This window comes from Hyla sarda, chromosome 5, assembly GCF_029499605.1.
Source record: "Hyla sarda isolate aHylSar1 chromosome 5, aHylSar1.hap1, whole genome shotgun sequence".
Classification (NCBI taxonomy): Eukaryota; Metazoa; Chordata; class Amphibia; order Anura; family Hylidae; genus Hyla; species Hyla sarda.
This window is the reverse complement of record NC_079193.1, coordinates 160,099,906-160,123,301: the sequence shown is the minus strand read 5'-3', so window position 1 is coordinate 160,123,301 and position 23,396 is coordinate 160,099,906. Positions and strand designations below refer to the sequence as shown.

Genomic DNA, 23,396 nt, shown 5'->3' with positions numbered 1-23,396 from the left:
TTGCGCTTTAACCCTCATGCAAACAATTAGGGCTATTCTTCCCATAGCACATTGCTTCTGTGCTCTGTGGCAGTAGTTAAAAAAAAGGACCTCCTATACCCCTAAATGTACAATAAGACTTTTATTAAATTTGTATGATCTAAGTTATTATTGTCAGTTTAAGTAAGCATTAACGGATTTCATATTTTATTTATTTATTTATTTATTTTAGTTCAAAATTTTAGAGAAGTTATTATTTGATACTATTACATGGTTACTAGTAGAGGATCACACATGCCCTGCCTGGGTGGAGGAATTTCTGAACAGCATGTTTTTATTATAGGCGTATTTAATAAAGTGCAGGCACACAGTGTGCTCCAGACAGTAGATTGCCAGCGGTGGGACTATCATGGAGTTCAGACGAGTGTGCCTGCTTCTGTGCCTCTTTTGCTGTGCCCAAGTGACCTACCAACAGAAAAAACAAAGGCAAACTAGTAAAGGTAAGCAGCTTTAGTAGTAAATATGTTTGTTTTAGGACTCCACCATATAAAAGGGTTATTAGTCGGAATTATTTCAACTCAATGGGGCTTGCAGAAATCCATGCAAATGTTGCAGAAACGAAATAACTTACGAATATCTTTTACATACAAACATACCATTTATAGACAAAAGTCACATACGGTAATTGACAATAATTGCAATTACAATAACCTACACCAGTTTTGTACCAAAAAGGGTGTCTCTAGCTGTTTCAAAACTACAACTCCCAGCATGCCCGGACAGCCTTCGGCTGTCCGGGCATGTTGGGAGTTGTAGTTTTTCAACAGCTGGAGGCACCCTGTTTGGGAAACAGTGACCTAAACAAACCCCTCAAACATAAAAATAACCTAAACATTTTATTCTCATCATTACGGTCACTGGTAAAATGTGACCTATTTTTACAGACTGTTCAGGGTTAACTGTCTGCAAATGTACATAGATAACAATCTTTTTCAGAAAAGCAGAAATTCTAGCACTTTTCATGACTTGATACTGTTTGTGAAGTTAAATGTTACATAACCGATATGGAACTTGTCCAGGTCTTCTAATTTCATAGATATTCAAGTGCCAGAATCACTTTTCCAGCCTGCATGGATCCCAAAAAAATCTTAAAAGGGAATGTAGAACAATTAAATATTATATTCAATGTATAGATCATATGATCAATGAATAAAGTTTGATTAAATGATGCCATTAAGGATGGGTTCACATCAGCGGTTTGCATCTCCATTGCTCATCTTTGCTATAGAAATGAGCAACGTAGATGAGAAAAGAAGGTAACGGATCTCATTCAGGTCAATGGGCTTTTTTTTTTATTTTTATATCTCCGCTGTACTCTTATGGTCCATTGCATTGACTTTACTTTATTTTTGAGCAGAAAAAAAAGACGGGCATGCAGGATTTTTGTCATAAATAACGGATGTAACAATAGATGTAGTCATTTAACCACTAAGTATACAAAAAAGAAGGTTGCAGCAGCACTGTTGGTCAAAAATGGAGGCTCGCAGAGGTGGCCTCATTTCGTTTTACTCACCTATGCTGGGCATATAGCCCCTGACTGGATGACATGCTGGATCCACTATCAATTTAAAAAAACTCCTGTGAATAGGGAGGGGTGCACGGCTACAGAGGGCGCCACTACCCCTAAATTGCACAGCAAAAAAAAAAAAGAAAAATATCCGGCACAACTACCTAATAAACGGGTGCACGCTGCTGTGGCAAATACTATGTATGCAAAAAAGAAGGTTAAAGCAGCACTCTTGGTCAAAAAAAGGAGGCTCTTAGCACACTTTTTGATCAAAACTTGTCACCAATTCACCACGTGGAGGTAGCCTCATTTCGGATGGGACCCTAACACTTATTCCACTCACCTCTGCTGGGCATATGGCCTCTGACTGGGTGACATGCTGGATCCACTATCAATTTTTTTTTTTATTGATAGTGGATCCAGCATGTCACCCAGTCAGAGGCCATATGCCCAGCAGAGGTGAGTGGAATAAGTGTTGGGGTCCCATCCGAAATGAGGCCACCTCCGCGTGGTGGATGGGGGACATGTTTTGATCAAAAAGTCCACTAAGAGCCTCCATTTTTTGACCAAGAGTGCTGCTGCAACCTTCTTTTTTGCATGCTTAGTATTTGCCAAAGCAGCGTACACCCGTGTATTAGGTAGTTGTGCGGTCTGACGTGCAAGGCCACGTGTTCTCCCCCCGCTGACGCCGGTGGTCACGTGGTCCGGCGCCGGGTCGCATACATTGGCGCATGTCATATTCAGAGTTGTCAGCGGCCATGTCTAATGAGGGTAAAGAGTATGGATATGGATAATGTCTATATAACAATTGAGGGCAAAGGAGTATATAATGTATAGTCCCAGTATGGTGTCAGTGTAACAATCGGACACACTGTAAAGTTTTATAGACCCCAGATCACTACAGACTCCAATCGGACAATAATGGGGGCCACAGGTACAGTAATTAATCGTACAAAAATAAGGATTTAGTATAATATAATTACTGTCTGTGGCTTATCTAAAGCCCACCACTAGAGATGAGCGAACTTACAGTAAATTCGATTCGTCACGAACTTCTCGGCTCGGCAGTTGATGACTTATCCTGCATAAATTAGTTCAGCTTTCAGGTGCTCCGGTGGGCTGGAAAAGGTGGATACAGTGCTAGGAAAGATTCTCCTAGGACTGTTTCCACCTTTTCCAGCCCACCGGAGCACGTGGAAGCTGAACTAATTTATGCAGGATAAGTCATCAACTGCCGAGCCGAGAAGTTCGTGACGAATCGAATTTACTGTAAGTTCGCTCATCTCTACCCACCACCATTCATAGTCAAACATACATAGACACAAAGTACCCCAACCCCGTCACAGTAACATGTCCCTCTCACATCCCAGGACTGGGTTGTGATCGGAAACATCCAGTACATGGATTGGTGCAAAAACAGCACCGGTCCACATCACTGAACAAAGTACCGTGACCTCAGGGCTCCCCAATAATGTGTAAAGGGGGTGCCACACATGCGTGTTCAGCGACTCGATGGGAAGAATAAACTGATAATAGTGGCACTGGATCTAGGAGGCTAAATAAAGTTTTAATAGAAATACAAAATATATAGAACAAGTCCAATAAAAATATGATTGGCCAGGGTACTGTCTCAATGGAAAAAAAGGAAAAAAGAGCAAACACATAAGACATAAAAATTCAGGAACGCAAAATGAAAGAATGTTATAAATAACACAAATCATGAAGAGAAGTTCCTCCACTGGTTCATCACTGCCACTTGTCCAACCAAGGTTCTAAAATAAAAGGAAATAAAAGAGGGGTAAGTATCCAATACATAAAATAATTATATACATACAGGAATAACTATACAATGATTATCCTGTTAGGGTAGCAGCAGGATTATATTCAGCAATGTAATTTAGGCATTATAAATTTAAGGGGGTAACCACAAATTCAACATTGAGTCCCTTCGGCTGAAAAGATTGTAAATCGTGGATCAATTTCAATTCTCTACGTTTCAAGATATTGATACGGTCGCCTCCAAGTTTTAAAGATGGAACATGATCAATAAAAATGCATCTGAGGTCTTGTTCTATATGATTGGCCTCAGCAAAATGTTTTGCCACTGGTAAATCGATCTCTTCCTAATGCTTTAACAATGCTGGTTAAGCCTGGTCTTAAAATCCCCCGTGGTCTCCCCAACATAGAGGAGACCACATGGGCAGACCAGGACATACACAAAAAAGTCAGATGTGTATGTCAAATAATAATAATTAATAATAATAATAATAATAATTTTATTTATATAGCGCCTACAGATTTCGCAGCGCTTAAATGAAGTTTCAAACGGTAGACTTTACCAGTTCCCGGATGTGTGAATATAGAGCTCTTAATCATATATTTAAAATTTCACCTATTGGTAGCAAAGGTAAGAAGCCTCGCTACTAATGCTGAGATACCTTTGGGTATTAGTCTTTTTAGGGAAATATCGGATTTGACCAATCTATCTTTCAGATTGGTGCCGCGTCTATAGGACAACAAGGAATGATCCTTAAATTCTGCAATTTCAGGGAAGCTCTTACTTAATAGATTCCAATGTTTATTTAAGGCACTGGCTATACACTTGGAGTTTTCTCCATATGTGGAAACGAAAGGTATAAGTGGTTTGAACACTTTTTTCTTAGGTTCATGGAGAATTTTATACCTGTCCAGTGACATTACTCTGGACTTGCCCTCTTGTAGCAGTCCAGAGGGGTAGCCCCTTTCACAAAGTTATCAATCATTTTGTTCAAAGTACCATATTTTTCGCTCCATAAGATGCACCTGACCATAAGACGCACCTAGGTTTTAGAGGAGGAGAACAAGAAAAAAAATATTCTGAACCAAATGGGTACTAAAATATTTCATAAACTATAACAGAATAATTACTCAACCATGTTATTCAACCCCCCCTTGTGGCCAGCAGGACCCCCCTCGTGGCCAGCAGGACTCCCCTTATGGCCAGCAGGACCCTCCTTGCCTTGTTAACAGCAGGACCCCACTTGTAGTTGCTTACTTATCGCCGCTCCGCAGCCCTGTACTTATTACTACTCCTGCCCTGTTCTGCCGTCTGCATAATGGAGTCTATGGAGGAGCATGTGACACACACGTCACTCTTCTTCCTTCGTAGCGTTACGCTGGACGCAGGGGAGGAGGTGGAGTGACGTGTGTGTCACATGCTCCTCCATAAGACTCCATTATGCGGACGGGAGAACAGGACAGCGGCAGTAAAGGGGATGGCAGAAAGGGGCAGCGGCGTGAATCAGAGAACGGGGCAGCGGAGCACTTCATCGTGCAGACCCAGGAGCAGGAAAGCTTCAGCAGCCTCCCCTCTGCAGCCTTCTCTCCTCCATGCCGCAAGCCAGGATCTGCTCTTCACCCCTGCACTTCGGCACAAGACTTTCCTTCCCACTTTTGGGGGAGAAAAAGTGTGTCTTATGGAGCGAAAAATACGGTAGGTTCCAGCTTGTCATCCACGTCGATGATACGTCTTGCACACAGTATCTGGCTGGTGGGGAAAGAGCGTACCATTGGACATTGATGGCAGTTGGAATAATGCAGTATAGAATTACAATCTGTCTCCTTCACAAATAGCTCTGTAATAAGACGATCAGTCTGAACTGAAACCAATGTATCCAAAACCAATGTTTCCAAACCAATGTATCCAATGTACCGAAGTAGTAGAAACATGTAGAGTAAATTGAATATGTGGATTTACCGTGTTGAGATATGCGTGGAAGTCATGTAGCCCATCCATGTCTCCACCCCATATCAGAAACATGTCGTCGATGTATCTCCACCACCCCAGCAAATTGCTGGAGTGGTGGGATACATGGACGCTCATTTCCTCCACCACTGTTATGAACACATTGGCGTACATGGGCGCCACTTTGTGCCCATGGCGGTGCCAGATATCTGAAGGAAAAAGGTATTGTTAAACATAAAATAATTATTTTTAAGGACCAATTCAAGAAGTGAAATAATAAAGTTTGTTTTAGCAACTGAAAAAAGCATGTTCCACGCTGGAGGTGTACATGCTGATGTCTGATGTCCAGCGTGATAATAATGGCTCCATGGGGTAATGTAACATCAGCAATCTTCAACAAAAAATCAGAGGTATCACAGAGATATGCCTTCACCTTTGTGGACGGGAGAACAGGACAGCGGACGGGAGAACAGGACAGCGGCAGTAAAGGGGATGGCAGAAAGGGGCAGCGGCGTGAATCAGAGAACGGGGCAGCGGAGCACTTCATCGTGCAGACCCAGGAGCAGGAAAGCTTCAGCAGCCTCCCCTCTGCAGCCTTCTCTCCTCCATGCCGCAAGCCAGGATCTGCTCTTCACCCCTGCACTTCGGCACAAGACTTTCCTTCCCACTTTTGGGGGAGAAAAAGTGTGTCTTATGGAGCGAAAAATACGGTAGGTTCCAGCTTGTCATCCACGTCGATGATACGTCTTGCACACAGTATCTGGCTGGTGGGGAAAGAGCGTACCATTGGACATTGATGGCAGTTGGAATAATGCAGTATAGAATTACAATCTGTCTCCTTCACAAATAGCTCTGTAATAAGACGATCAGTCTGAACTGAAACCAATGTATCCAAAACCAATGTTTCCAAACCAATGTATCCAATGTACCGAAGTAGTAGAAACATGTAGAGTAAATTGAATATGTGGATTTACCGTGTTGAGATATGCGTGGAAGTCATGTAGCCCATCCATGTCTCCACCCCATATCAGAAACATGTCGTCGATGTATCTCCACCACCCCAGCAAATTGCTGGAGTGGTGGGATACATGGACGCTCATTTCCTCCACCACTGTTATGAACACATTGGCGTACATGGGCGCCACTTTGTGCCCATGGCGGTGCCAGATATCTGAAGGAAAAAGGTATTGTTAAACATAAAATAATTATTTTTAAGGACCAATTCAAGAAGTGAAATAATAAAGTTTGTTTTAGCAACTGAAAAAAGCATGTTCCACGCTGGAGGTGTACATGCTGATGTCTGATGTCCAGCGTGATAATAATGGCTCCATGGGGTAATGTAACATCAGCAATCTTCAACAAAAAATCAGAGGTATCACAGAGATATGCCTTCACCTTTGTGGCATAAGGGCGTAGAATTTGCTCCACGAAGATCGACAAGTGGCCGATGACCGAACCCCCACCCGAGACAATAGGTCGGCCTGGGGGGTCCTCCAGCGACTTGTGAATCTTCGGGAGCAAATAAAGTAAAGGAGCAATAGGATGTAACACCAAAAGGTAATTGTACAACTGTTTATCAATCAAATTGTTACACAAAGTATCATCCAAAACGGTCGTGATTCTCAGACTGATTGCATGTACAGGGTCTCTACTCAATTCGAAATATGTCGCTATGTCGCCAAGTTGGCGTTCAGCCTCCTTGATATACTTTTCCTGATCCATGACCACTGTGGCTCCACCCTTGTCAGTGGGTTTCACCACCAAATTGTGGTCTTGGATCAGGGAATTGAGTGCCTCCATTTGAAGTTTGGTCAAGTTATGAAAAGTGCGAGTCTGTTGGTTTTCTTTAATGTGGGAAATTTCTTGTCTCACAAGATTACAGTAAGTGTCAATAGCACTACATTGTAAAGATTGATCAAAATTACTGGCCATATTTAGATCTAAGTCTGAGAATACAAAACCGTCTTCAACTTGAGTGGACACAGAAGAAGGTACAAATTCTCTACCAGTATATAGGGATTCAAGTGGAACCAGACTTTGTTTTCATCGGCGAAAGAACTGGATTAAATCCAGTTCTAACTGGAACCAATCAGTAGCAGAGTGCGGACAAAAACTGAGACCTTCAGCTAACAATTCCAGTTGGTGTTCAGATAATACAGTATATGATATATTTACTGTAATGGGATTTCTTTTTGAAGTTCAGTTTCCATTGGATGACTTGTTGGTTTCCTGAGCTCTTGTTTGAATAGGTGCGTCGGTGGGCCGGCCTCCCCGACGGGTTGGTTTTAATTTCTGGATTGATCCAGTCCTAAAAAAAGGAATATGGTTAGTAGTGTCCACATCCTCTTTTTGCACAGTCTCTCATTGTGAAGAAACAGATGGCATATCTCTCACTTTTCGGGACACTTCTGATTATGCCGCAGGACGAGTTTACACTTCGGGGTCAACTATAGCCTTTCCTTCCAAACGCCAGCGAAAAGCGAGAGATACGCCATCTGTTTCTTCACAATGAGAGACTGTGCAAAAAGACGATGTGGACTCTACTAACCATATTCATTTTTTAGGACTGGATCAATCCAGAAATGAAAACCAACCTGTCGGGGAGGCCGGCGCCACCGACGCACCCGTTCAAACAAGAGCTCAGAAAACCAAGTCATCCAAACGGAAACTGAACTTCAAAAAGAAATGAATAAACCCATTACGGTTAATATCTCATCTACTGTATTATCTGAACACCAACTGGAATTGTTGGCCAAAGGTCTCAGTTTTTGTCTGCACTCTGCTACTGATTGGTTTCAGTTAGAACTGGATTTAATCCAGTTCTTTCTCCGATTAAAACTGAAAGTCTGGTTCCACTTGAATCCCTATACTGCTAGAGAATTTGTACCTTCTTCTGTGTCCACTCAAGTTGAAGACGGTTTTGTATTCTCAGACTTTGATCTAAATTTGCCCAGTAATTTTAATCCATCTTTAAAATGTTGTGCTATTGAAACTTACTGTAATCTTGTGAGACAAGAATTTTCACACATTTCATAACTTGACCAAACATCAAATGGAGGCACTCAATTCTCTGATCTAAACTCGCTGAAAAGGATGGAGCCATAGTGGTCATGGATCGGGGAAAGTACATCAAGGAGGCTGAATGCCAACTTGGCGACATAGCTACATATTTCAAATTGAGTAGATACCCTGTACATGCAATCAGTCTGAGAATCAAGACTGTTTTGGACGATGACTTGTGTAACAAATTGATTGATAAACAGCTGTGCAATTACCTTTTGGTGGTACATCCTATTACTCCTTTACTTTATTTGCTCCTGAAAATCCACAAGTCGCTGGTGGACCTCTCAGGCCGACCCAATGTCTTGGGTGGGGGGGTTCGTCACTTGTCTATCTTCGTGGAGCAAATTCTACGCCCTTATGCCACAAAGGCGAAGTCATACCTCCGATTTTTTGTTGAAGATTACTGATGTTACATTACCCCACTGGAGCCATTATTGCCACGCTGGACGTCGTCAGCCTGTACACCTCCATCCCCCATGATAGGGGATACAGGCTGTGAGGTCCAGCGTGGAACATGATTTTTCAGTTGCTAAAACCAACTTTATTATTTTACTTCTTGAATTTTACTTCTTGAATTACTTCTTGAATACTTCTTGAATTTTTCTTTAGAGATCCGGCACTGCCATGGGCACAAACGTGGCCCACCTACGCTAATGTGTTCATGGCGGTGCTGGAGGAATTGAACATTTATGTATGGGGTCGTGGAGATACATCGATGACGTGTTTCTGATATGGGGTGGAGACATGGATGGACTACATGACTTCCACGCATATCTCAACATGGTAAATCCACATATTCAATTTACACTACATGCTTCTACTACTTCGATATCCTTTTTGGATACATTAGTTTCAGTTCAGACTGATTGTCTTATTACAGAGCTATTTGTGAAGGAGACAGATTGCAATTCTATATTGTATTTTTCCAGCTGCCATCTACGTCCGATGGTACGCCCTCTCCCCACCAGCCAGATGCAGCAGGCAAGACATATCATCAACGTAGATGACAAGCTGGAACCTACTTTTAACAAAATGATTGATAACTTTGTGAAATGGGGCTACCCCTCTGGACAGCTACAAGAGGGCAAGTCCAGAGTAATGTCCCTGGATAGGCATAAAATTCTCCATGAACCTAAGAAAGAAGTGTTCAAAGCACGTAAACCTTTTGTTTCCACATATGGCGAAAACATTTCAAGTGTATAGCCAGTGCCTTAAATAAACATTGGAATATATTAAGCGCTTCCCTGAAATTGCAGAATTTAAGGATTTTCCCTTGTTGTCCTATAGACGCGGCACCAATCTGAAAGTTAGATTGGTCAAATCCGATATTTCCCTAAAGAGTAATACCCAAAGATATCTCAGCGTTATCAGCAAGGGTTCTTGCCCTTGCTACCAATGCGTGAATTGTAAATATATAATTAAGGGCTCTACATTCACACATCCGGGAACGTGTAAAGTTTGACATGCACATACAACTTTTTTGTGTATGTCCTGGTCTGCCCATGTGGTCTCCTCTATGTTGGGGAGACAACGTGGGATTTTAAGACCAGGCTTAACCAGCATTGTTATAGCATTAGGAAGAGATGTATTTATTTGCCAGTGGCAAAACATTTTGCTGAGGCCAATCATACAGAACAAGACCTCAGATGCATTTTAATTGATCATGTTCCGCCTTTAAAACTTTGAGGCGAACGTATCAATATCTTGAAACGTAGAGAATTGAAGTGGATCCATGATTTACAATCCCTTCGGCCGAAGGGACTCAATGTTGAATTTGTGGTTACCCCCTTAAATTTATAACCCTGAAATTACATTGCTGAATATAATTCTGCTGATAATCATTGTATAGTGATTCCTGTATGTATATAATTATTTTATGTATACAGAAATATATAGAAAAAGACAGAAATCATCACGAAAAAAGCAGGCAAACTGGTGCGAGATAGAGGCGACAGAAATGAAGGGATTTACAGATGTTGGCACAAAAAGAACAATTCCACATCCAACACCACAATCCACCCTGCCCGAAGTGAATATGCGGATCCTGGAGCAGATACAAACAGGGACCAAAACACAGCCCGTACACCAGGGAAACAAAGATTCCACAAAAAACCTTTCAAACATCATAAAGGAACATATACCACCAAAAAAACCTGGCACAATTCTAAGAACACATACAATAGGAAACCAGCGACCCCACTCCACAACAAAAACAATAATAACAACACAAGGAGGGGAAATGAAACACAGAAAACACCTGGAAATCCGATCCCCCCCCTCTGATCCTGGAGGATCCCCTAAAGGACCTGAGAAGTACGGTCGAACAAAGAAAGAAGAAATTAAAGGAGAACATCAATGCTGAGGCTGAAAATTTCACCCCCACAGTATTGTTCCTTTCTCCATCTCCCACTGAAGCCACGGGTTTTCCTCTATTAGATGTCTCCATATGTCCTACCCCCACGCAAAATGAGAGCTCAAATTCAAATTCCCTTTTAGAGAATAATAAGAAGGACCAGGAATCGGGGGCAAAAATGTGCGCCCCGCTCCAACACTTGGTCCCATGCCACGCTCCACCACAAAACACATCAGGGATCACCCTGATTGATAATACAGAAGCAGGAAGAGGAGTGTCACTCCCTTTTCTAAAACCCCTAAACAACAAAACAGCAAAAGATGGAACTAAAGAAAATACAATACCGATAGACCAGAGTGAGGTCGATTTAAACCTTGGAGAAGGTCCCAGTCAAAACCATCTTGACATCCCTGTCTCTTCCACACACGGAGAGTCTTTTTTAGGGGCCAGTCCTGCACGACACAGGACAATCAAAGATTACTTCTTTGTAAGAAAACCAACAAAAAGAAAACTAGAAGAGGAACCAGAGGAGGAACAACTGCCAAATCTAGAAAGCTGCATCAAAAAAGACAGAAAATAAAAAATACTCCGAATGGAGGGGGAAAAAAGGATGAAGATTCTCTAATCAAGATTTTCAATCTATCTAACCACACTTTAGAAGCAGATGAAAAATCCCTTTTACAAAGGGGGTTGTCTTTTTGTCCACACTATAACCCCCAAAAATTTGATCTATTTTTAGACCTCCACCAATTCACACGCCGCCTAACCTTAAAACGGCATTTCTCCCTTCCAAAAAAACAGAAGGAACCAGTAGGTCCTGAGAAAAAAGATGAACAAAAGGTGAGCAGAACGCCCTGAAAAATCTGAAAAAGAATGAAGACATTGTCATTCGTGCGGCCGACAAAGGAGGAAGCATAGTAATCCAAAATTACACGGATTATAACAAAGAAGCCAACCGGATTCTTGGAGACAATAAATACTATAAAACGATCACCACAGATCCTTTTCCAAAATTACAGAAAGACATTCTAAGTCTTTTAAACAAAGCTCTGGAGGATAAAATTGTATCAAAAAATGAAAAGAAATTTCTTTTTAATCCCAACCCTGGGACACCATATTATTACCATCTACCAAAAGTACACAAGGACACTGAAAACCCCCCGGGCAGACCTATCATTTCTGGGATATGTAGTCCCACATGTAACATGTCCCAATATCTAGATAGGATATTGCAGGAATATGTGGTAGATCTACCAAGTTATCTGAAGAATTCAGATCAGCTGATCACCATCTTAAATGACACACCCTGGGAAGATGACATGGTTTTACTCACCATGGATGTAACATCGTTATACACGAATATTCAACACAATCTGGGAATTCGATCCACCATTTCCTTTCTGGAAAAAGACAAAAACATCCCAAACGAACAGGTAAGTTTTCTTACCAATTGCCTGAAATTCATTCTGGAATACAATTTTTTCTCATACAATGGCACCCTATACCATCAAATAAGGGGGGCGGCCATGGGGACCAGAGTGGCACCATCATATGCGAACCTCTTTATGGGTTGCTTTGAAGAACAGGTGATAAAAAACATCCCCTGTATAAAAGACATGTGACTATATACAAAAGGTATATAGATGATTTGTTTTTATTATGGCGTGGCCACCTAGAGGACATCAAATCGTTTGTCACGGATATTAATACCAACAACTGGGGTTTGACATTCACCCCCGTTTTTTCCTCCACTTCAATTGAGTTTTTGGACCTCCACATCACCCACAAAGGGGATAGATTCATCACATCTACCTTTTTCAAGAAAGTTGATTCCAATAATTATATATCCTTTACCAGTGGCCACTACAAGAAGTGGAAACAAAACATCCCTTTTGGACAATTCAAGAGAGTAAGAAAAAATTGTACAGATATTGACACCTTTTCTGAACAGTCCAAAATCTTAAAATCCAGATTCATAGCAAAAGGATATCCGAAAGAACTAACTGAAAATGCATATGAAAAAACCTGTGCACTTACCCAAGAAGAATGTCTTGAAACAACGGACCCAGGAGCCTTCCACCTACAAAAGAAAGAAAAAGAAAAGGAGAATGTGGAAAAAAACAGATGTAATTTCGTCACCACATATTCAGCGGGTCAAACAAAAATCTGAAACATCATGAAGAAACATTGGGGAATACTACTAAGTGATCCACATCTAGGAAAAATTCTCCCAAAAAATCCGGGATTGACTTTCAGGCGGGCACCAACCATACAGGGTATGATAGCCCCAAGCAATCTCAAATGCCACAACAAATCCTCCCAGAAAAACGACAATACTGGAAACGTGGGAACATACAAATGCAGAAAACCTAGATGCCTGTGTTGCTTTACCATACGCCATAACCAAAAATGTTTTTCCAGTACCCATTCGGGTGAAAGCTTTCCCATCAAACATCTGATGACATGCCAAACGGAATATGTCATCTACCTCATAGAGTGCCAATGTGGCAAACAATATGTTGGAAGAACAACACAACCATTACATTTGAGATTGAATCAGCATCGTTCCAACATAAAGAAGAGATTCATGCACCATAGCCTATCTAGACATCTGAGGCTGATGCATGAGGGAAACATGGCAGCCATATCCATAACCCCAATTGAGCACATTCCACCAGGAAAGAAAAATAGGTTTGAAATCCTGTCACGCAAAGAAATGTTCTGGCTTTACAGCCTCCAGACGTTACAACCACATGGGCTGAATGAAGCGGTGGAATTAATATCTTAAAAAGATGAGATAGATAACATACCGACACAACAACCATAACAAACAAACTGAATCAAAACGAAACAAATAGCTGAAAAGTACACATCCATCCACCATGCGCATGTATGTGTGTGTATGTATATATACATGCACATATGTGTATTCATAATCATTAAAATAAATGTAATTATCCTTGTGTGGGGAAATGGGTATCTGTATTTAATATTTAAAATTTAAATGTATGTTTATGAAAATTCAGGGAATTGCCCTGCCGAGGGACAGCACTATTACATGCCGGTGTCATCACACATTGGCTGGGCAAGCTATGTCCCCCCTTCTTTATATGTCTCCGTCGCGGGCTGCTTTGCATTTCTGCATTTCTGTTTAACCTACTGCAAAGGTCCGGTCTCAATCACGCCGGTGTCGCTCTCTTCTTTTGACTGATCGATGCCTCAGACCTCTCACCCAGCCACTGCAGATCTCCGAAGGGAGAGCGTTTGAAATGGCCCGACGTCTGCAGGATCATTACATATTACATATGCAATACAAGACAAGGTGCTAAATATAAGGGTTAGTCAAATTGACCATCTGTGGGTCATTTTAAAGAATGCTCACTTCCAATGATAATGTAAATGTCTTCTTTTCTATGGATTTTTATTATTTTTTATTTCATGTTATGTAACACACACATGTGATTTTCGCGGGCAAATGAGGTATAAATAAAGGACATCCGCACTGCCCAATCAGATAGCCTGACGAAGAGGGGGTCCCCGCCCCTTGAAACGCGTTGCTGTTTTGCATGCTGAAGGAATAAACCTTCTTTTTATTTTCTAAATACATCCGTGTCCAAGCGGTTTTATGTCACTAAGTTCTTGGAAACATCCACATACCTGTGACGGACTACATCTGTGACGGAGGTGAGCGCCCATAGAAGCACTTCTTTTTTCTCGGGACCACGGGACCGATACTCTTCCATTATTTTATGTATTGGATACTTATTCCTTTTTTATTTCCTTTTATTTTAGAACCTTGGTTGGACAAGTGGCAGTGATGAACCAGTGGAGGAACTTCTCTTCATAATTTGTGTTATTTATAACATTCTTTCATTTTGCGTTCCTGAATTTTTATGTCTTATGTGTTTAATCTTTTTTCCTTTTTTTCCATTGAGACAGTACCCTGACCAATCATATTTTTATTGGGCTTGTTCTATATATTTTGTATTTCTATTAAAACTTTATTTAGCCCCCTAGATCCGGTGCCACTATTATGAGTTTATTCTTCCCATCGAGTCACTGAACACGCATGTGTGGCACCCCCTTTACACAATATTGGGGAGCCCTGAGGTCACGGTTCTTTGTTCAGTGATGTGGACCGGTGCTGGATGTTTCCGATCACAACCCAGTCCTGGGATGTGAGAGGGACATGTTACTGTGAGGGTTTTGGGGTACTTTGTGCCTATGTATGTTTGACTATGAATGGTGGTGGGCTTTAGATAAGCCACAGACAGTAATTATATTATACTACATCCTTATTTTTCGACGATTATTTACTGTGCCTGTGGCCCCCATTATTTACTACTTAATACTGTGTCCGATTGGAGGTTGTAGTGACCTGGGGTCTATATAGTGTGTCCAATTAGTACACTGACACCATGCTAGGACTATACATTATATACTCCTTTGCCCTCAATTGTTAGACATTATCCATATCTGTTCTCTTTGCCCTCATTGAACATGGCCGCTGACAACTCTGAATATGACATGCGCATGCACCAGTCTATGCGGCCGGACCATGTGACCACCTGTGTCAGTGGGGGAAGACCACGTGGCCCTGCACGTCAGACCGCTGGGCCGGAGATGATTGGTCACGGGTACTATCCCGAGCAGTTGGACAGTGTGGACGCCTCTGTGCACTATACTATATACAATATGACTGTTAATCCTCCTACTGGTAAGCCCTGCCCTAGCTCCTCCTGGTTCATTTTGATTATGCATATCACCTGTGTTTCATTATACCCATTTTGTATGAACTATGTGTTTTTTTTTTTTTATGTACCCACCACTTAAGTACTTTTATAATATCCCTGTCATAACTATTTAGCCTATGGATATATATGGATGTCCTCTTATCACAAATTTTATGTATTTGCACTTTATTGACAATTAATTAATTGATATGAGCCCCTCCATGTGTATGTATATATAAGGCTCTGGAATCACTTACTTGTTGCTTGAAAATGGTGGTGTGAGGCCACAGAAAGTAGCATGTGTATTTTCCTGGAATAAAGCTAATTTCTTTTGCTACTCTGGAGTGCTGCAGTCGCCTTTATCCTGTAGATATATATAATATTTATATATAATATTGGAGGACATACATTGTTAGTCTCCCCAAAACCAAGTCTCAATATTTATAACCATCTGTCAATTTCATGATCGTCTGTAATAATAAAAAAAAAAACTTTCTTTCTGGAATCCAAAAAAATGCTGCATCCATAGTGTATCATATTTGTTAATTTGGAGAACATTGTAATTAAAGGGTTACTCCACTCCCCAGTGTCCAGACCATTGAGTTCCTGAACGCTGTGTGCGTGCTTCCGTGTTCACGCCCACCCCCTCGGCCTGCCCCCCTCAATTAAAGTCTTTGGGAAGGGGGAGCAACGGCCTTCACGCCCCCTCCCATAGGCTTGCATTGAGGGGGCGGGACGTGACGTCACATGATGGGGCGTGACGTCACGAGGGGGCGGGCGTGAACACGGAAGCACGCACACAGCGTTCAGGAACTTAATGTTCTGGACGCTGGGGAGCGGAGTAACCCTTAAACATTGTTTTACACATGTTAACAAATGCTGATAATCGCCCTGATTTACATAATTGACCTGTTTTCAATAAAAAACCAACACTCTTAGTTAATCCAGGCCAATGTGTAGTAATATTCTCTCTTATATATGACTCATAATAATCATCATTTCTAAGTTTGCAACCCTGGTAGTGATTATCTGTTCAGTGTAGCCAATTAAAAATAATTTTCACCCACTATATCTCTCCAAAAACATTTGCTTACTTTACATCCAAATGTTGCAATAAACACCCAAAAATGACACCACCAGACCAATCTAAAAAAAGACTACAATAGCTATAGTCAGCATAAGCAATACAATTTAACCAACTACATGATTTAATGTGTGTGTTAATTATTTCACACCTATGCCCATCAGGTCCAATGAGATAGTACTGTTAAGGATCAAAAAGTATGACCAATTCTCAGTACTTAGCAACAAAAATAATAAAGGTGTCACTGGCACTATTGGCAAGATAACGCAAAAAAATAGTGGCAACCAAGTAGTAAATGTATTTATAACCAGTGTTGTACAATCCCAGAGACATTGGTGGGGTGTTAAAGGGGTACTCCGGTGCTTAGACTTCTTATCCTCTATCCAAAGGATAGGGGATAGGATGCCTGATCGCGGGAGTCCCATCGCTGGGGACCCCCGGGATCTTGCATGCTGGACCCCGTTTGTAATTAGTCCTCGTAGCGTGTTCGCTCCGGGTCTTATTACGGGCGACCACAGGGCCGACGGCGTGGGACGTCACGCCTGCACCCCCGTGTGACGTCACGCTCCGCCCCTCAATGCAAGCCTATGGGAGGGGGCGTGACAGCGGCGGGACTTCCGCAATCAGGCATCTTATCCCCTATCCTTTGAATAGGGGATAAGATGTCTAAGCACCGGATTACCCCTTTAAGAAGAGATGCCACTTTATTTTGCTTTTTTTATTTTATTTATTTTTTTTTTTTTTTTTGCTAGCTCACTCTCCAAGCTGAGCAACTTCTAATGTCTTTTGTTTGGTTTCACACACTTTCCCTCATTTGTTAGAACCCCATCTCTCAAATCACCTATTTTGCAGTCTCTCTCTCTACAGTAACCAACTCACTCAAGCACTCTTATAGCAGCTCCACTCTGGTTTCTTAACCCCAGGACCATTCCAGTCCCTATCTTCAATTAGTATGCTTATGCTGTCTATAATCACATAATGCTCAGTAGGTTTTTCCTGTCTTCAACTGTCTCCAACAAAGATTGGTGGTGCCAGAGGTATCTGCCACCTGTTTCTCTTACTTCTAGTAAAAGAACAGACATGCTATATAAAAGTAGTAGGACACCTACACATTACACTAAGGCTGCTATTACACTATAAAAATACTTCCGTTATGAACGCCTGTTATTTCATTTGCATAGGCCCAGCCCAATTAAGCCAAATGATGTTATTCATTTTAATATCCACTTTTTAAATTATAAGAAACAGCTACAGACAAGTTCTATGGTGAAGATGGGAGACAAAGCTAAAGGTGGCATTTGAAAAATATGGATAACCCCCTTATCAACCTATAATGAAAGTGTACATCATGAGCAGTGTTTTTTTTTTTTTTTCATCATGGTGAACTGATATGTGCAGTCAATGCACCTATGAGCAGGGCTACTTCTGCCACAACTGCTGGGATCAGAAATAACTACAGTTCAGGCAGTTTAATCCCTCAGATGCCGTAGTTAATAGTGACTGGCGGAAGCTTCGCTGGGGAGGGGGCTATGGGGGCTGAAGCCCCGGGTCTGGCCTCCATAGCCCCTAGACTGGCTCAGGCTCTCTCGACATTGGGGATCCAGGACACTTGCCCCATATCCTTAGGCAAGCGAGTGCTGGTCGTGATCTCTTTCCCCACGCAGATCAGGCGCAATGGCGTCACTCATCAACGCCTGCACTGTGGGAGAAGATGAACGTAACCTGATTGTTCTGTGACTTACCTACCTAAGGATGTATTTACCTATTAGGGGGGCAACCTAATAAGGAAACTAACTACTGTGTGACATAGAACTAAAACTTAATCTTTAATCCCTTAAATGTGCACTGTCATTAAAATGATTTTTTTGCATGTGATATAGCAGGTAAAATAAATGAGATTTGTAATTCACTCCCTGTAAAAAAAAATAAAAATTATGTCACTTTCATGGCCTTATAAATCTGGCCACTAGGGGTCCCCCTTCTGATCCAGACTGCATTCAGTCTGCTCATAAGCACAGACTTTAGTCTCCTGCTGGACTGGCAGGAGACCAAACTCAGGAAGTGCAGTCGGGCCATAGGCAGTGAATAGCACTCGTTCTTTGCGTATGTATGAGAGAACAGGGAGAGGGAGTGCTATTCGCTGCCTATGGCCAGACCGCACTTCCTTAGTTTGGTCTTCTGCCAGGCCAGCAGGAGACCAAAGTCTGTGCTTTTAAGCAGACGGAATGTGGTCTGGACCAGAAGGGAGACCCCTAGAGGCCATGAAAGTGACATGAAAATAATTTTTTTACAGGGAGTAAATTACAAATCTTATTTATTTTAACTGTTCTATCATATGGAAAAAAATTATTTTAATGATCATGTCCATTTAAGGACACAGTGATATTTTATTTATTTCTTTTTCTCTTCCTCACCTTTCAATAGCCCTAATGCTTTAAATTTTCCACCTACAGACTAATATGTGGGCTTATTTGTTGTGCCACCAATAGTGGTTTGTAATAAACCACAACACAATCTATGGTGAAACAAAAAAAAAAAATATTTAGGGGGCAAATAAAAAAAATTAAATTTCTATTTCCATTACACGCAGTGCACTTTTCAGTATAAATTGTGCATTATTCTTTTTCGTACGATTACAACACTACCCAGTTTATATAGGTTTGTTTTATTTTACTACTTTTAACAAAATTTGTGGATAAAATTTAGTATTCTTAAAATTGTCCTCCTATGAACCCTATAACACTTCCCCCCCCCCCCCCCCCCGTAAACATGGCTGCATGAGGGCTCATTTTTTGCGCCATGATCTGTAGTTTTTATCTGTACCATTTTTTTTTATTGGTTTTAGTTTTTTGTTATATGAGGTGACCAAAAATCAGCAACTCTGAACTTTGGTATTTTTTTACATTTACGCTGTTTCATTAACATCATATTTAATAATTCTGACATTTATGCATACAGTAATACGACATATGTTTTTTTTTTGTGTACATTACTTGACTTGAAAAATGGGAAAAGGGGGGTGATTGAAACTTTTATTAGGGAGGAGGCTTATTTATATTTATTAAAGGGAATCTGTCATCAGTGTCACCTGCACTAACCTATTGGTACAGGATTGTAGTGCGGTTGACACTGATGAAAATGACTTTTACCAAGGGCTAATATGTGGCCCCATAAGCAGTTTCCTCCTTATTCGGTTGATGATATTCGTCAGGCTTGGTGCACGGACGTCGCTCCCGGAGCACACTGACGTTGCAGCTCCAAGCAGGCTTAAGGAAGCAGCTGCCGTGTTTTTGTTTTATCCTGCATTAGAAATCAAGTGACCACCACCTTGGTCCCTTTCCATTAAAAGTTTTTTTTATTTTTTTTATTAATAGTTTACCATAACACTGCTGCAATTGTAATGAACCATTGAAGATTTTTTTTTTTTTTTACATATCTCACAGCCCATGCCATCTTATTTTTTTCCCTCTTAGCAGTGTTCTATTGATAAGTGTAGTTCTTAGAATACTATCTATTATTTTATGCTCATAAAATATTCTTTCGGTGATACAATAAGTCCTTTTATGCAGTTCTATACTGTTTGCTTATTCAGCAGATGTAGTAAGCATGAAAATGTATGAAGAAGTAAAGAAAGAATTGCAAGACCTTTGGCAGGAGGTAAATCACCTGAAGGAACAACAGGCATTGCAGACAAGTAAGTACAATAACTACAATATAACGCATGCAAAATCTGTTTATTCGACAGCAGTTTCACCTTCTTGATGTTAATAAAGAAGAAATGGCAGAAAGAGCAAGGCTCAAATTTCTTTAAAAATTGTGGTTAATAATGGAATCTTTACTGACGGCCTTTTCTTTGTTGGCAGGCCTGGTGTTGACAATGCTTTGATGTTGATATAATTTCTTATGGTGCATTTCATTTGGTTTACCAGTACCTGTTCACAAGTTGTTGGTGACATAACTTACTTACAACAACCTCATTTTTACACATAGGCCAAAAGAGTAGGTTAAGTAGGAGTGCTGCCTCTGTGATATCCAACTTGCCAAGAAAAAGAGGCTCCAAATCTCATTGATGGCCAGATAACAAAAAAAGCATACATCGTACAGGGGTTGGACAATATAACTAGAACACCCCTATTTTTACATAGTCAAGTTAAACAATTTCTGACACACACCTGCCATCACCAGGCTGGAGATCACCAGATGACGCTTATAGTGTTGACTGCCTTAAACCTTAAACCTACCGGGATCTCCGGCAGAACTAGTGGAAAACAAATGTTTTCAAATCAACTAGTGCCAGAAAGTTAAACAGATTTGTAAATTACTTCTATTTAAAAATCTTAACCCTTCCAGTACTTATCAGCTGCTGTATACTACAGAGAAAATTGTGCAGCTCTTTCCAGTCTGACAACAGTGCTCTCTGCTGACATCTCTGTCCGTGTCAGGAACTGTCCAGATTAAAAGCAAGTCCTCATAGAAAACCTCGCCTGCTCTGGACAGTTCCTGACTCAGAGAGAGGTGTCAGCAGAGAGCACTTTTGTCAGACAGGAAAGAACTTAAAAATTTCTCTGTAGTATATATGTAGTATACAGCAGCTGATAAGTACTAGAAGGGCTAAGATTTTTAAATAGAAATAATTTACAAATAAGTTTAACTTTTTGGCACCAATTGATTTGAAAACATTTTTTTCCCACCGGAGTTCCCCTTTAAACCTACTGTCAAGCATAATTAAAGTGAAACTGACAGCTGTTCACCTGCACAAAATCCAATATACTGGGTTATAGTGTGGATGAACAGTATTAAAATACAGGATCCCTTACATGTATTTATGAAGTATAGCCAGCATTAGAGTCTTCATTCTTGTATTCAAAGTATTCACTCTCACTTCGCTAGGACATAAGAGCCTGCCGGTGCCTGCACTCTGCTCTCCTGTGCTTTTCTCAGAGCAGAGCGCAAGCCCTCACGTCCTAGTGGTGTGAGAGTGAATGCTTTCAATATTCATTAGGGGGTGGGCCAGACATTGAATATGGAGGAGACAGGGGAGTGCGACGAGCCGGCTCCACGCCTCCATTGCGCAGAGCTGCACAATGCAACTACTAGAATAAAGACCTCTAACTCTGACTTTACTTCATTAGTACAAGTAAATGACCCCGCATTTTAATGCTGTTCACCTGCACTGTAACCTAGAATATTGGGTTTAATGCAGGTGGACACTGTCTGTTTCCTTTTAAGTGTGTGATATTATGGCACAGGGGTATCTGGATATTCTAAGGGACCAAATCGATCTTATGGGCCAGACTTTGTTAACAACAACCTTACAGGACAACAATGCTTCTATCCACAATGCTCGGTGCAATGTATCTTGGTTCGGAAGGCATGAAAATGTAGTGAATCATTTACCCTAACCACCCCATTTACCGGTTTGGGGCATTCCCACCTTCTGCTTCATTCAAGGAATTACCATCTATATTAATTAAAGAGAGGAACAACATTTACACTAATGCTGTTTGTGATTTATATTTGTCTATTCCTCAACATATTTCACCTTTGTTATGTGCAAGATGGGGTTCTATAAAAAAAAAATGCATGATCTGTAATTGGTGTTCTAGTTATTTTGCTCAACCTTCTAACCTTCCTAATAGTAAACATGAATTTCAAAAGCAACTGAATGAGAATGTTCTTTCAAACTTTATTTCATGACTATGCTTATTCTGCCTTCTGAACAAGAATGGGCATTTGGAGCCCCCTATGAATGCTGGGGTTCAAAAAGGTCATACCTGCACCTAACTTATGGTCTGTCTGTTTGATCTGTAATAGGACAACTCCTCTTAGGTTATTTATTTTAAATCCACTGTTTGGAATTGTTATTGAGGTTGTGGATGCTTTTTTATTTTTTTTTTATCTTTAATAATCTTATTATCTTTCCAGTTTGCCTGAAGGGCTACAAGGGTCTAAACAAATGTTACCTGTCCTTTTCTGAAGCCCAGACTTACCATGCAGCCAGTGACACCTGCATTTCACAAGGCGGAACCCTGAGTGCTCCAGAGAACGGAGATGAAAATGATTCTTTATATGATTATGTTCGGAAGAGCTTAGGTTCCAGTTCTGAGGTTTGGATAGGTATCAATGATATGGCTAATGAAGGAACCTGGGTTGATATGACTGGTAGCCGTATCTTCTTCAAACATTGGGAAACGGAAATAACCACTCAGCCTGATGGCGGCAAACAAGAGAACTGTGCCTCTCTGTCTGCTGTTGCCATTGGGAAATGGTTTGATAAAAACTGCAAAGACACCCTGCCTTTTGTGTGTCAGTTTGCAATTGTTTAGTTGCCAAATCTCCTGTATAAAGCTAGCCATGTTTGAGAGAGCTCATATGTAGCAACATTTACATACGTCACCTGAAAAGAATAAAAATTCTGCTTATTATAGTAGTTATAGACTAGACCCAGACTTTAACATGCTGCCACAAGTATATTTATTTACACTTATATATTGTATATAGCTTACAGACAGTGGAAGTAATTATTGTCTAGTGCTATCATTATGGTATAATGTTAAGAAAACACTAATAAAATCTTTGTATGTTCATATCACTGTTTAATGTTTTACATTGCAGTACTTTGAAACTATTGTCAAGATAATATTTCTGTTTTCTAAAATGATGTTACTATGGCCTTTTTACTTGAATTTCATCAAGATACCATACCACACACATCCAGTGGACAGGAATTGTTCTCTTTATGCTAATAAATATTTCATAATAGTAGTTTTATGAAAGCTGGCAATCCTCTGATTGGGGAGTACTAATGCATAATGGATCCCAATAACACAGGGCGTTCATTGGGGGTTTTGATTTAATTTACTGGGGGTTATTTACTAAGAGTGGAGTGTAGT

At 40.8% G+C, this 23,396-nt stretch overlaps 2 protein-coding genes across 3 annotated transcripts in view; both read left to right on the top strand.

Moving 5' to 3' along the window:
- The window catches only part of EXOSC7 (exosome component 7), a 64,189-nt gene extending 63,770 nt beyond the window's left edge, over window positions 1-419 (top strand). The window contains exon 9 of the mRNA XM_056520576.1: window positions 323-419. Within this exon, the coding sequence (XP_056376551.1) occupies window positions 323-332 (10 nt within the window). The 3' untranslated portion in view covers window positions 333-419. The remainder of the gene's footprint in view (window positions 1-322) is intronic.
- Window positions 345-23,142, top strand: CLEC3B (C-type lectin domain family 3 member B). Of its 2 annotated transcripts, none has more exons than XM_056520579.1 (3): window positions 345-479; window positions 20,099-20,197; window positions 22,429-23,142. In XM_056520579.1, exons 1-3 carry the CDS (start codon window positions 389-391, stop codon window positions 22,827-22,829), a joined length of 591 nt encoding a protein of 196 aa, XP_056376554.1. In that variant the 5' UTR covers window positions 345-388; the 3' UTR covers window positions 22,830-23,142. The 2 variants fall into 2 exon arrangements, with proteins under 2 accessions (XP_056376554.1, XP_056376552.1); XM_056520577.1 differs by having other exon boundaries at window positions 383-479; window positions 20,096-20,197; window positions 22,429-23,140.
- The last annotated feature ends 254 nt before the right edge of the window (window positions 23,143-23,396 follow it).